At 38.5% G+C, this 16,008-nt stretch overlaps 1 protein-coding gene across 2 annotated transcripts in view; it reads left to right on the forward strand.

Annotated features, from left to right (window-relative positions):
• The window catches only part of far1 (fatty acyl CoA reductase 1), a 98,572-nt gene that overhangs the window by 58,368 nt on the left and 24,196 nt on the right, over positions 1-16,008 (forward strand). For both annotated transcript variants that reach the window (XM_060839022.1, XM_060839023.1), the window contains exons 8-9: positions 1,359-1,426; positions 5,268-5,439. In XM_060839022.1, the coding sequence (XP_060695005.1) occupies positions 1,359-1,426; positions 5,268-5,439 (240 nt within the window). The remainder of the gene's footprint in view (positions 1-1,358; positions 1,427-5,267; positions 5,440-16,008) is intronic.

Consider the following 16,008-nt stretch of genomic DNA (forward strand, 5'->3'; position numbering starts at 1 on the left):
CACATCATTCATTTAAACTGTATGTATTGTTTAGCGCTCTCTTTATTTTCGCTTAACAGGTTGTATTCACATCAACTTTGTATATTTAAAGCAAAACTTATACCTTACTTGCTCTCTCCCCATCTAAATCTGGAATGTAAGTTGTAAATAACTGAGGCTCCAGCACTCATCCTTGTAGTACTCCAATAGTCACAACCTCCCAAATTGAAAATGTCCCATAAACCCGATGCTTTCTTGCTGTTTGTCGGGCAATTCTCAGTCCAGGGATTACCACTCAATCCCCCAAAATCCATGAACCCTTGGCTTCTACATTAACCATTAGTGTTGTGCCAAATTAAATGTCTTCAGAAAATTCAAGCATATTATGTAACAGTTGCATTCTTAAACATGCTAACTTTATCTGTTTGATTATGATTTTTTTTTGATGTACATTGTTAAGATTTCCATAACAGTAGATTATTTTCAATTTCTTCTGCTGAATTTGTATTGTAACCCGTCCAAGGTCTGTACAACCTTGCTAAAGTGCAGTACTGAGAACTGTATACAGTATTTTAGGCAATGTCTATTTTAAGAGCTGTGTACACTGAATCGTAGCCTCAATTAGAATTAACTTTATTGTTGAATGTATTCACATTGCATACAGTAAAAAGTTTACAAGTTGCCACTTACAGCAAAGGTACCTAGGTATAGATTCTTAAGTACAAGTTCTTTGGAAAAATAAATAGAAAAATAAAGACCATGGTCTAGCATTGCAGACTTTTGCGCCGCTTTATGTACAAAAGTACAAAATCATAGAAATAAATTAGGAAAATAGAGAAATAAAAAGTTCAAAATAATGATCCTTCCAACCCAGTCCATGCTGGCACCTCACTGTAGACCACACTGGACTTCATTTCGAGGCTGGAGTGCTGGGAGTCTGCTTGGATTCATCTCGAGCTGGGAGTCTGTGCTGGCTTCACCTTGAGACCAGGCGTCTGCAATAACTTACCTCCCATCTTTGAGCCTCAAGTTAAGAAGAAAGAAGGTGGGGGGGGGTGGGGGGGGGGGGGGGCGGAAACATAAAAAGAGAGGTAAAAAAGAAACAGATACTCTGTAAGTCCATGATATTTTAAGTTAGTATTTGTACCTGCCCACTTTTCTTTTGTTATGGATGTTCAAGGTAGAATCCTTTGTGTGTTCCATGGGAAAATCTGTAATTTGTTTGAAAAGGGAATCCCTGAGACACAATCCATCAGCAACCCTCCAGCAAAACTTTCTGTATAGGCTGTAGGCTTGAACCATTGTGATATTTGAGGTGAATTCTGTTAAGATTCAGACAATGGCATTGCATTTACCTTTATTTTAATTTTTCCTTTCAGACCAAGAAACATTTTGATTTACAACTGTACTACAGGCGGCACCAATCCTTTCCACTGGGGTGAAGTTGGTATGAAGCACCATTTATCATTCTATTGCATCAATGTTAAATTTTTGCCATTGATTTATTTACAGTGTAACCTCAGTTCAGTGGTATTATTGCTTGAATAACACAGTGGAATATAGTATTTTACTAATCAGCTATGCCTGTAGCAGCAATGATATGTTCTAATTGAGATGAAGCAAGAGGAGAATTGACATTAGCAAAATTGTATGTGCCACTTATCAAGGGTATTTGGCCTGATGCATGGCTGGTTTTCCTGTATGGTTTGGAAGCTTGTTTTGGTTTCATGATTAATGGAGTTTGTAATCTGATACATCTAGCTACTTATTTTTTGGTTAATTTCCTGTGTGACAATGCTTATACAGAAAAGAAAGTCACCACTACAACTTAAATAATCCAGTGAAGTTGGAAAAGTACATTTTTACGTACGTGTTAATGTAGTGAGCAGAATATTTAAAAGAGACTCAGATTCACTTTCCTTCACTCTCAAACAAAAGCAATTTCATTTGTAAAGTTGTGTTACTAAATTCATTCACTTAGGTTAAATCTCATTACGAAATCTCAAGATAGATTTCTGTCAAACATGTTGTTTCCAACCTAATCGCCTTGTCTTAGAGCTCCACTTCTGAGTACAATGGATTGAGAGGTGATGTTTCCTCTTGTGTGATCTTCCCATGTTGCTCTTCAAATTTGAAAGGATTCAAGTCCAAGCATGATGTCTGATTAAGTGATTTATAAGTTAGCTTATAAATAAAATGGCCATTGACTTGCTTCTCCAGTATAATTATAGTAAATAAATTATTTGCGGTAAGCTTAAAATGCATAAATAATTTCAATAGGTGCCAAAGGTTTCATGTCACAGGCACAAAGTGCACTTGAGATTGAGACAGGCGATGTCAGACCCTGAGCTCAAGTTGTGTTTGAAGGTATAATTCAGAGGTACTTCTGAATAGAAAAACATGTCCATTAAACTACTTGTTCCTGGAGATTAGGTCTCTTGACTCTATTGGATACAGTATAGCTAGTATCATTAGGTAACTCTTTTACATATAGTATGTATATCCATGCACTTTTCCTGTGCCATTGGATATTTTGTTTTGTCTTTTGTCACTGTATTTCATGATATTTTCCATAAGTACTGTACAGCTTGATGAGGAAATGGATTAGACAGAAAAGATGATTGCCAGTTGGCTTTGCTAGCTTTGTCACAGCCGAGGATCATTTACGCCCCCTGTTTCAGCTAACTAAGAAGCCTGGTTTCTTCTGTTTGATGATGATGAGAGTTTGAAGTGTTTGCAAGAATGAGGCTGCTTAATATTTCAGCCAGAAGTATTAAGTTATTGATCCATCGTTGCTTTCTTCGGAGATCCCCATCATCTTGCAAGCCAGTGTTCAATCATTTGATTCACTCTGCATGGCTTGAAGAAATAGTCAAGTGCATTGGATACAGTAGTAAAGGCTGTGAGCGCTGCTAACATCTTATACTTCAATACTATCTGGGCCTGTAGTGAAGCTGTTCCAGGACAGCTATATTGATGGCATCTCCCTAGCAACATGAAATTTCCCTTGTATGTGTACTGTCCACAAAATGCAGGACATATGCAATTCAACCAATTTTCATCCCATCAATCTATTCTTCCAATAATAAAGCAATGGAATATGTAATTGATATTAAGCGAGGATTACTGACTAATGACCTACTCATTGTTTGGAGTCTGCAAGGTCTATACAACACCAGGCCTCATTACAGCCTTGGTCCAAATGTGGACAAAGGAGTGGAGTTCCTCGAAATGAGTGAAAGTGACTGCCTGGGCATGGCAGCATTTGAATATATGCAATATTAGGGAGCTTGGGCAAAATAAAAGTCAGTGGAATTTTTTGAATACTCTCTGCTGGCAGTACTCATACCTGGCATAAAGGAAAAATGTTTAGTTTTTGGGTGCCACTCATTTCAGCACCTGGGTTTCATTACAGCACTACCTCAGCAATGTTTTGATCTGGAAATTTTCAGCAGCTTCATTAACGACTTACTATCCAAAAAAAGCCAGAAGTTGGGATGTTTGCTGATGGCACTGTGTTCAGTACAATTCACAAATTCCCAGATAACAAAGCAGTTTCATGCAGCAAAGCCTGGACTGAAGTGACAAGTATCATTCATGCCAAATAAACACTAAGCAGTGACCACCTCCAACAATGTCCAGTCACTCCCTCAAACTGATTTTGGTTTGACCATTGTCAAATCCCTGTCATCAATATCCCGTTGACCCTATTACGCAGAAATTGAATTAGCCACACATTGCGTCTACAGGAGCAACTCAGAAACTGAAAGTTATGCAGATAGTAATTCATCTGACTCCCAGAGATTATCCATCGTCTATAAGCATTCAATCAGGAGTGGTATGGAATCCACTACACTCACTTAAATGAGTGCAACGTAAAACATTTACTCTGTTTGCTATTAGTGCAGTTTGTGTCATCTACAAAATCACTAGAGCAAGTTGCTAAGTCTCATTTGATAGCACTACCCAAATCTGCTAGATCTGAAGGAAAAGGATATTCAAGTTTTAATTTCCTATTCCTTCATTATTTCTAGGTCAAAATCCTAGAACTCAGTCCCAACGGTACTCTAGAAGTACGTAGATACCAGCGATTAAAGAAGGCAACTCACCTCCACTAATTTAAGCAGTTATGATGTACAATAAATGTTGGCCTTGTTAGTAATACTTACATCAAAAATTTCTTTTTCAATGTGTGGGTATTGGTATTGCTCACAAGGCTGGTGCTTATTGCCCATTACTACACAGGTGAGTGACTGTTTGAGAGTAGTTAAAAAGTCAAACATCTTGAAAGTAGCACTGGGTTGTACAAGAGCCAGACCTGGTAAAGACTGCAGGTTACGTAACTTAAAGGACATTTGTAAACCCAGATGAGTTTTTACATCCACCTGATAGTTACATGGTTATTATTACTGATATGAGGTTTTAATCCCAAATTTATTTATGAGCAGGATTTAAATGCTCCTCCGTTGGTGGAATTTGGATTCATGTGTTTCGATCATTAGTACAGGCCACTGGATTACTGGTTCAGTAATATAAGCATGAGCTAACATACCTCCAAATAAATAATGAATAAAGAAAACAAAATATATCAGGACTTTATTCTGCTGGAACATATATGTGAACTTGGAAATCCATCTGACATGGAAATCCACTCACATGGTTTGCATATTCTATTGCTACAGTTTGGTGTATTTTGTTTCATCATTCTGCAGTAGTTAGAATTACATGTTCAGAACCAGTTATGTTTTGGTGTCTGGTTGGTGAACAAACATCTTGCTTTATTTCCTGTGGCATCAGACCTGTTGAACCTATGAAATACCTGTTATTTTGAATGTCAATTTGGCATGGCTTTTTCTTTAAATAAGAAAAAAAATCTCAATTCAGGTGTTCTTTTCCAAGGCAACATCTGCTTTTTTCTTTCTGATCCAACTTTTATTTTTCCAATTGAACCTGAATTAAATGATAGTACAACCAGGCCTGATTAAGTTGCACTATTTATCTGTTTATTCACATTTTTAAACTCTTTCTTACACAATAATGGGATAAATATCAATTAAATTTATCAGAATAAATTAGAATGCAAATATGAACTTGCTGCTGAATTGCTGCAGTAAATTTATATTTCCCGGTAAAATTACATTCTGACAGTAGAGCCACATTGTGATGACCAAAAAAAAATTACACAGTGGATATCATGTTTCTTTTATAGCCATAAATCTTCGGCCTCACTAGAGGCTTTGAGCAATTATGAAAAATTATTATACTACCATGCAACTTTTCTTCCTCAGAGTACCATGTAACATCTACTTTCAAGAGGAATCCTCTCGAACAGGCTTTCAGACGGCCCAATGTAAATCTAACCTCCAATCACTTGATCTATCACTACTGGATTGCTGTAAGCCATAAGGCCCCAGCATTCCTGTATGATGTCTACCTCAGGCTTACTGGAAGAAAACCAAGGTAATGGTGGCTAGCTTTGTCCTGTGCTTTATCATTAACTGAAGCAATATATATTTTATGAAAAAAGCTCATTGTTTGGTTCCACTTCAGGAAAGCCTCAAACTACACTTTCTGTCCAGCTATTTGCTTGCAAAGATTCTTCAGAGAGAGGCCATGTAATTTTAGCATCTGTATGCACTGATTGGAGGTCTGCAAGTATCTAATTCCTGGATGGATAATCTAGAATGATGCCCAAATTTTCTAATTATAGGTGCCGTTGAAATCATTGGAACTTGGAAGTGTTTAGGAATATATATATTTCAACAAATTCTTCAGATTGAATGATACATGTATTTCGTGCACCTCATTTGCTTTATCAGATTTCAATATTAGTGGGTGTTGGGGACAAGAAAATAATTTTGGTAAATAAATTGTTTTTCATCGCCAATTGATCATAATGCCCTGTGGAGCAGCGTAGAGAAACTGACTGTGTTTTCAAATTCAATTTAAATTTTCCAGAGCACAAGATCAGGTTTTGGCCAGATTCCCAATTTGTCACGATCCCAAGTAGATACCCCAAACTGTTCAGCTTTTGTCAGAGAAGCAAAGAACTGGCTTTGTTACTTTATTGACTTTAATCCCCACCCCACCACTCAGGCTTGGTTGCAATGAGGTTTGCTTTAGAAAAGTTGCATTCCCATGTGGGTACCTTTCTTCCAAACCCAAATGAACTTGTGTTTTCAGTGGAGCCAATTTAACCAGGCATTCTTGAATTAACAAAGTGAGAAAATACTAAAGAACAAGTGTGTGCAATTAAAATGAGTTCAAAAAGATATAATTAAAGTATATCACACAGGTCACTCTCTGAATTGATCATGAAGAGTAGATAGTTGAATGTTGTGATCACTGCAGTGGAGACTTTTAGATTCCCTACAGTATGGAAACTGGCCCTTTGGCCCAACAAGTCCCTCTGAAGAGTAAGCCACCTAGACCCATTTCCCTACCCTACATTTACTCCTGATTAATGCACCTAACACTATGGGCAATTTAGCATTGCCATTTCACCTGACCTGCACATCTTTGGACTGTGGGAGGAAACCGGAGCAACCCCACGCAGACACAGGGAGAATGTGCACACTCCATACAGACAGTTGCCCGAGGCTGGAACTGAACCACCGTGCCACCCCATGGTTACTGGTAGTATTGATGTTGGGACTTGAACAGTCGAATTTTGATATTCCATCAGTCACAAGAGATCATAGCCCAGTCTGGAAGTTTCTTTGACACCTTAGACAAGGCATTTAATTTACATCTGCAGTAATGTTTGGCTGTATTAGCCCTGTTTTAAAATATACATTTTGGAATAACAAGCTAAATATCTCCACAGTATTGGAATCTGACCCTGTCATCCTAACAAATGCCAAGAATGCCACCTCCTAAGTTGAATCCAAATTTTCGATTTAAGTAATAAACACCTTAATATTTCCCATTTATTCTGATTTGAGGCAGAAACCTAATGATGGCACCTAATCGATGCAACCCATGGCTGAATGGAAAATGTGCACTTTGAAACTGATTTCTAAACAAAATGATGGGAATGCTTTTGTCACTTGACTTTGAAGCCTGGACTTTGAATGTTTCACTGTCCCATGAGTGTCTGGTACACTTTGTTCAAAACAACAGTAATGCTTATTTTCTCTGCAGAGTATTATGTAAATATGTCCTTCAAGATGAATCCTTTAGAACGGGCAATGAGACGCCCAAATGTAAACCTTCGGTCCAATCCTATTTTGCATCAGTACTGGATTACTGTCAGTCATACAGTACCTGCGTTGTTTTATGATGCTATTCTCAGGCTGACTGGTCACAAACCCCGGTAAGAAGAGCTCAGTGGAGAATAGCCTTTGCATTGGATGTGTTTTGGGAGCTCACATAACATGGGCTTTAATGGCATGGTTAATGCTATTTAACCTTTTGCATTTATCTTGTCTATGAAGTAGTGTTGGTCTACTAATCTTAAATTTATAACTTGCATGCTCCTCCTACTTCGTCCTTTCAAATTTTACTAGGGTTCTTTAGGATAAATTTAAGAAGGGTTTGTTGAAGCACTGCGATATGACGTCCGCACATCTGGCCAGCATACAAAACCTGCTACTCCAAGTCTTGACCCTCTCGAGTTTAGATATATGATTAGGATGGCTCTGAGAAGGAGGGAAGATGCTTCATCAGCAACTAAATACATTGCAGTGTAGCTGCACACATCCAGACAACTGTTGAAATGTGTTTTGTGGATGGTGAGCAGGCTTTGGGGAGGCAGGATGAGTGATTTGCAACATGATTCTTAGCCTCTGACCAATTTTGTAACCTCAGAAGATGTATGGTTAGTCCAGTTTGCTGATAATCCCAAAGATGTTGATTCTTTTTCTTCTAACTAAGATAACTGCATTGACGTGTAAGACTTGAGCAGTTGATTGCTGTAGTTGAAAAGCATTATAAATTAATTCCCTAGGATATCAGCTGATACAACGTAAGTGTAGTTCTGTCAATAGTAATGGTTGAGAGACTGGAACCATCTATGGATAAATGCTAGCCCAAAAACATCAGAGTGCAAGCTTAAAACTGGTCCCAACACTTGCGTTTTTTCACTGAAGAGAGAGGAGATGGCTGAACATCTGTCTATGGAGGGCATTTGTGAAGGAAGTCCGAAGCATTGTATGATGTTGATGAAAGCCTGGGCTGGGCAAAAGATGCTAAGCAAGGCCCAACTTGTGGAAGTTTGAATAATCAGACAACTGAGAATAAACTCCATGGTTGGAGAAAGGCTTCTCAGACAGGATTATGAGTCAGGAAGAAAGCAAGAAACAGGAAAATCTTCAAGCTGATAATTTTCTGGAGAGCTGTAAGTGACATAGATTAAAATGGAAATAGTACACATTAGGCAGCATTGCAACAAAGTATGCAAGAGATGTAGGGAAAGGGCATTAGCTTTCTAAGGAAAGGTGGAACAGTAATGTTTTTTATCCATTCATGGAATGAGGACATCACTGGCTAGGCCAACATTTATTACCCATCCTTAATTGCCTAGAGCGCAGCAAATTCTCAACCATAGTGTTATGGTCTGGAGTCACAGGTAGAACAGACCAGGCAAGGATGGCAATTTCATTCCCCAAAGGAACTATCTGGGTTTGTCTGAAATTTGGCAGTGGATTCATGGTTGTCGTTAGACTCTTAATTTTATTGAAATTGGTCTTTTATTGAATTCAAATTCTACCATCTACTATGGCAGGATTTGAACCCAGGTCCCCAGAACAATAACAATCCAGCGATAATACCACCAGGGCGTCACCTCCCCTGAGCAATAGTTTGTCACAGCATCCAACTGTGCACTTTTTTCAGTTTGACTGAAATTGATTCTCTACCCAGATTCAGACTTGTTGATTTGTCATTTGCTGCTCTGAATTATAACCTGAGCAAATTTTTTTAAATATCTCTTTTTTTTTAATGTAAGCATGTATCCACACAGACACGAGTTAATTACTTTTCACTCAATTCTGCTGTTATGAATTATTGAAGGCAGCCATGTAAATTTGTAAAAAGGTTTAGGAATGGAAGGTGACCTGTTACTGACTGAAGGATAATGTCCTTGGAGATTTATCCAGTTAATTTGCTTTGTTCACAGCAAGTTTTAATTAAAAGAGTAAAACCTATTATCTCAACATGTGATATTATGGCAGAAACTGTAAGTGATCATTCTTTCAGTACCATTCCCTGTTTTTCATTACATAAGTTTATCATCTCAGTTTGGTCCGACAGAACTGCATATCAGAATATCATATTGCTAGTATATTTTAAGGCTAGAAGTTTACTTGTGTATCCTGCTTATAAATCTTGAGTGCAAGTAAGGATGGGCAATAAATATTGGCTTGCCAGTAATGCTAATGTGTCAGGAGCAAACAGGATAGACCACTGCTGTATGCACAGAAATGCTGCTACTAACGCCCAATACATCAATCTCACTAAATCAATTACTGGACAAGCCATCAACTTGAGAAGCTGGCTGATCTGGAGATTTATTCACGTTCCCACATATGTTTGTTTTTGGGTATCATTGAAGGGAATGTGACTCTTCTATGATGTTGTAAATGACGTTATTTTAAAGTCCTATCCTTGTTTATACACTGATTATCTTTCTTGTCTTTGAGCCAATGGATTAGCAGTTAGAGCATTAGTTGGCAAAGATCAACTCCAGCTGATTTGTCTTTAGTGTATTAGCTCATGCAGCTTATCAAACAGCTAATCCCTGTAATCCTGGTATGCAAGCAAAGTGTTGGGAGGAAAAGAAAAGGTCTTGGAAAAAAGGGGAAAGAATTCTATTAAGTTTCAAATCTGAGCTTCTGCAGAAATCCAGTGTCAAAAAAAAATGTTCCACTTATTATGGATGTGCAGTTTAAATTAATTTTAGATAAAGAACTAGTTTTATTGAAGATCAGCAGTGCTGGAATATTTTGAATTGTTCTACTTGTTTTGATCTGGAAGTTGGCAGTGGAACAGCTGAGGTTTAATTGAGAGGTCACAGCCGAGGGATGCAGCCAACTGTAAATGTGAAAGAGTGGTATCCATATATTCATTCTTCTAATTATAATTTGATAAAATTGTCAGTCTTGTCCTTGTAACAAAATCGTAGTCCCTTATTTTTCAGGCAGTGATACCACCGTTAAGTTTAGGTAATATGCTTTCACGATATGAGTGGAAAGGCAGCAAACAGATGTTGCTATCCCACCCACTGTGCTAATTGAGATACCTCAGGGAGACCAGGTTTATGACTAAAAATAGTCGACTTGCTTTGTTAGAACAGCAGTTGAAATTTTGTAGGAAGTACTTGCAGCTTTTAAATTGCTGCTTGAAAGAAAGAAGAGCAGCCCAGTAGAGATTCTAGTACATTTTTATTCATTGGTGAAAGGAAAGAATAACCATTACATGTTTTACCTATATTTGGGTATTTTATATTAGTTATGAGAAGTAATCCCAGTGTAAACTAAAGATGCCAGATACTAGATTCAAGGTTCAAGTGCATTATTCAGCAGCTTGGATCAAAATAAAGAAAGTTTGGACATAATAGTTGACATATTGATACAAAGTGTGATCAAAGTGACCTTTATATCAGGTGTTAATGAAATCTTTTGTAGAGTATTTTACAATATTTGTGTCTCCCATCTCAGGCTTTATGTAAAGAGGTGTCCATAATTGCTCAGGAGGACAGTCCTGAACGATGATCTTTCAACACCAAATGCCTGCTTTGAGTTTGAATGCACTGTGGGTGTCCCCACTTAAAAGGGTGCAGATTCTAATTATGCAAACGTTTTTGACACAATACAAGATGATTGTTTGAGGTGATTGCTTGTGTCAAACCTGCTGGTAGGGAGGCTAAAATGTTTAAATTTTGTTCAAAGGTGTGGTAGTCCTGTAGAACAGCATTCCAGAAAGGACTGACATGTTATCAAAACATTAGATGTATTTAATTATTATGTAAAATAACTAATTAGATTGGACCACCCCAGGGCTTGATTGCTGATCTTTGAGAGGTTGAAGAGGAACTTTTGGTAGGACATTGGTGAGCTTGATTTAGTTTAAGTTTTGCTTCTTTCAAGAGATGGGTGAATAAATTAGACAAGTAGCAGCGTGTCTAGCATCAGATGGGCGGACTATTGCAAGCCTGACAACCTCTGCTTGATTTGGATGTATTTTATAATTTAATAAATTGAAGGCAGAAGTAAATATTTCAAATTTCTGTAATAGCTGGTTTTCCTTTGAACTATAAAAGCACTTTACTCACATGTAGTGCTCCATTGCACTTCTTGTGCAAGTTACAAACTGATTCTTGTTTTCTTGGGTGTGTGCTGTCTGCATGTGGTCACTTTTTACCATTGTCTTTGTTGAATAGTGATGTCAGTAGTGGCTCCCCTCAATAAAAGATCTAATGGCACTATTTCAGTGACGAGCAGAAAAGTTCTTCTTGGCGTATAAGATGTATGTTTCAACCTCTTTAAGCATCTATGATTTAAAATTGCACCATTGATAGCTGTGTGTTCTGCTGCCTCAACCCTCAGTTCTGGAACTATCTTCCTGAATCCTTCTGCCTTTACAACTCCTTTCCTTTAAGCTGCTCTTTAAAAACCACCTTGTTTCAGCAAGCTTTCGCCCCTTGGCCTTAATATTACCTTATTTGGTTCGTGTCAAATTTTGCTTTGTAAGTTATCCTGTAAAGCACACTGAGATATTTTTTATGATGCACTATTAGCCTACACGAATACAAGTTGTCCCAATCTCTGAATCCCTATATCACAATTACTAAAAAAGATTATCTGGTCTTTATTGCATTGCTGTTTGTGGAAACTTGTTATGCATAAATTGATGGTTGGGTTTTTTATTGCACATGAGTGGTGGCTGCACTTCCAAAGTACTTAGTGGGCTGTAAAGCTTTTGGGATATCTTGAGGTTAAGAGTTGCATAAATGCAAGCATTTCTTTTCTGTGATTTTTGAGTTGTGTCAACTGTAATTTCTTTTTCCAGTTTGGATGTGGGAGGATGGTCTGCACTAATGTAGTTGCAACTGTCTTTCAAACTATGTTGCACCGCAGCCTTCCAGGTATACCAGGGTTGTCCTAGGAGAACTGCAAATGTCAGTACTATTTCTGTCAGCCATATTTATTTTTTTCTTTTTTATTCAAGGCATGTTGGTTTTGCTGCCTGTGCTAGCACTTATTCCCCATCCTTAATTAGCCAGAGGACAGTTAATAGCCTCCCACATTATTGTGGGTTTGGAGTCATACATAGACCAAATTGGGTAAAGATTTCCTATCCTAAAGGACATTTATGAACCATTAGATTTCTTCTATGGCAAAATCAGATCTTCATTGAGCTGATACCAATGAAAAACTATGTAAAAAGTTGTCGGTCTAGACCTTGCATATCCCTAGTTGTGTGTTACTGCGGTCAACTGCTGGTAGAAGCTTTAATGTAATTGGCTTGTAGGCCACTTGCCAGGGCAGCTGAGTGTCAAAACCTGTTGTGGTGGCACTGGAGTTGCATAAAAGCTAGAATTTGCAGGGACATTTTGTTCCTCCCTGAGCAACATTACAGACCAATTGCGTTCTTTAATGACAGTCTTGACGGCTTGCTTCTTACCACATTTTCAATTTCTGGCATTTTTTCCCTTGTTGTAGCTCCCACTGTCACCCCCTGAAGTTTAAATATTTCTTCCCAGGAATTTGTCTGAGGTTTCAGCTTTTCATTAAATATGTTCGTGACTTGGTTGAGGGATTAGAGAGTTGCATATGTTTTCGTGAAGAGAGCATGTAAGTTACATAGGTGGGAGGGGCAAGTTTCAGAGAGTCAACATTGTAGTGGCAAATCTGGGGTCATGTGAAGTCATATAGAGTAAGGCAGCACAGAAGGACCTTGTCATGCCTGTGTAAATGAAAAAGCTATCTAAATGGTTGAGGATTACCAACACCTCCAAGTCATATATTGATTTACAAATGTATTTCTGTTTCTTTATTCCTTCATTACATTGCTTCATTAGAATTCTGGAATTCCCTTATGCCATGGATCAAGAAGGTAGCTCACCATCAAATTTTCAAGGGCATATAGGGAAGGCCAGTGACACACTCAACACATAAACAAATAATGTCAGCTAATATTCCTATCCTTCCCCATTCCTCACTGTCCTGCTAATTTTCCTTCTCCCTTTGAAACTTATTGTTACATCTGCTTCCAAATATTTTTTAGGGAGCGAATTTCAGATATGGCTTACTGCTGTGGTGTAGATTGAGATTTAATTGTTAAGTTTATGGTTTTGAGTTTACTAAGACATGGGTTTTCTGTGTTGATGGAGTTAATTATTAATTTGTAAAATTAGCCATGGTGATTTCTTTGTTGAGACCTACTATAGAATTAATGGGGTTTTTTTTAAAGTACACTGGTAGGATTTAGAAGGGTAGGGAAGGTTTATGTAAACTTAAGGGAAACCTCCATAGCTGAGAAGGCTTTTTTTCAGTTTTACTTTGGGCAGCCCAGTGACATCCTTTACTGAATGTACTTGTAGAGGCCAGTGCTCGTGAGAAGGGAAATAGTGAATCTAGATTAGCTGAGTGAGTGAGTGATAGTACCTATAAAACCCTGAAGAAGTTACTTAAAGCAGAATATGTTTAAGGTCAAGTATACAAACTATCGCAATTCCAGTCCGTAAGTTGAAGTTGCAATTGAGTTGAATCTCTTGAGATGTTAGAGCTAAGGATTCTGGAGTGAATACAGTATGAGCTATATTTTTGGGTACACTGCCAGTGGTGCATTTTGGGTGCTATTTAGAAGCTGTTTATCTTTTCAGTTTATAGAAATTTTTGAGATTTGTGGGATTATACAGTGTGTTTAAAGATCTTAAATTTTATGTAGTAAGTCGATATTTTGGTTTATTCATTATTTAATTTCCATTTCTTTTGTTATTTCTGTTGTATTGTTAAAACAAAATGTACAATGTTGCATATTTCAGCAAAAGACTACTTCGTTGAAACCAAAACAAAATATGATCTATGAAGCCACATTTCAATTTGAGATCTGTCTTGTCCAGTAACAAAGAAAACTCTGATATTTTTGATGCCACATTAGTTTGTTTCCTGTTCCAGCCTCCAGGAAATTAATTTTTAATTTCTGGGTATTTGAAAGTCAAATGCAAAACTTTGGTTTTGTGGTACATGATTGAATGAGGATGTCAGATTGTTAAGATTTGATGCAATTTTTCCTCCTTTTTGTACCAATTCACAACTTCTTTACTAAAATAGACTTTGAAAGTGTCCCTTGAAATGCTGTTGAAGGTTTGAAAGTGCCACTGGTTCTTGGTGACTGAATAGCCAAATCTAGATTTTACTGACATGGCCTTTGGTGTTGAATTACTGGAACTTTGGGGTCACAGGAAGACACTCCCATCCATGTTAGTTTTCAGAAGGAAATTGGATGTATATTTAAATTGTTCCAAGTTCTGAAGAAAGCGCAAAGAAGTGAGATTAAGACCATAAGACATAGGAGTGGAAGTAAGGCCATTCGGCCCATCGAGTCCACTCTGCCATTCAATTATGGCTGATGGGCATTTCAATTCCACTTACCAGCATTCTCCCCGTAGCCCTTAATTCCTTGTGACATCAAGAATTTATCAATCTCTGCCTTGAAGTCATTTAGCGTCCCGGCCTCCACTGCACTCTGCGGCAATGAATTCCACAGGCCCACCACTCTCTGGCTGAAGAAATGTCTCCGCATTTCTGTTTTGAATTGACCCCCTCTAATTCTAAGGCTGTGTCCACGAGTCCTAGTCTCCTCGCCTAACGGAAACAATCTCCCAGCGTCCACCCTTTCCAAGCTGTGTATTATCTTGTAAGTTTCTATTAAGTCTCCCCTTGATCTTCTAAACTCCAACGAATACAATCCCAGGATCCTCAGCCGTTCCTCATATGTTAGACCTACCATTCCAGGGATCATCCATGTGAATCTCCGCTGGACATGCTCCAGTGCCAGTATGTCCTTCCTGAGGTGTGGGGACCAAAACTGGACACAGTACTCCAAATGGGGCCTAACCAGCGCTTTATAAAGTCTCAGTAGCACAACGGTGCCTTTATATTCCAACCCTCTTGAGATAAGTGACAACATTGCATTCGCTTTCTTAATCACGGACTCAACCTACATGTTTACCTTTAGAGAATCCTGGACGAGCACTCCCAGATCCCTTTGTACTTTGGCTTTACGAATTTTCTCACCGTTTAGAAAGTAGTCTATGCTTTTATTCTTTTTTCCAAAGTGCAAGACCTCGCATTTGCTCACGTTGAATTCCATCAGCCATTTCCTGGACCACACTCCCAAAATGTCTAGATCCTTCTGCAGCCTCCCCACTTCCTCAGTACTACCTGCCTGTCCACCTAACTTCGTATCATCGGCAAACTTCGTTAGAATGCCCCCAGTCCCTTCATCCAGATTATTTATATATCACGTGAACAGCTGAGGCCCCAACACTCAACCCTGCGGGACACCGCTTGTCACCGGCTGCCATTCCGAAAAAGAACCTTTTATCCCAACTCTCTGCCTTCTGTCAGACAGCCAATCCTCAATCCATACCAGTAGCTCACCTCAAACACCATGGGCCCTCGCCTTGCTCAGCAGCCTCCTGTGTGGCACCTTATCAAAGGCCTTTTGGAAGTCTAGATAGACCACATCCACTGGGTTTCCTGGTCTAACCTACTTGTCACCTCTTCAAAGAATTCCAACAGGTTTGTCAGACACGACCTCAACCTTACTAAATCCATGTTGACTTGTTCTAATCAGACTCTGCTCTTCCAAGAATTAAGAAACCTCATCCTTAATGATGGATTCTAGAATTTTACCAACAACCGAGGTTAGGCTAATTGGCCTATAATTTTCCGTCTTTTGTCTTGATTCTTTCTTGAACAAGGGGGTTACAACAGCGATCTTCCAATCATCCGGGACTTTCCCTGACTCCAGTGACTCTTGAAAGATCTCAACCAATGCCTCCGCTATTTCCTCAGCCAC

This window comes from Hemiscyllium ocellatum, chromosome 18 (assembly GCF_020745735.1).
Source record: "Hemiscyllium ocellatum isolate sHemOce1 chromosome 18, sHemOce1.pat.X.cur, whole genome shotgun sequence".
NCBI lineage: Eukaryota > Metazoa > Chordata > Chondrichthyes > Orectolobiformes > Hemiscylliidae > Hemiscyllium > Hemiscyllium ocellatum.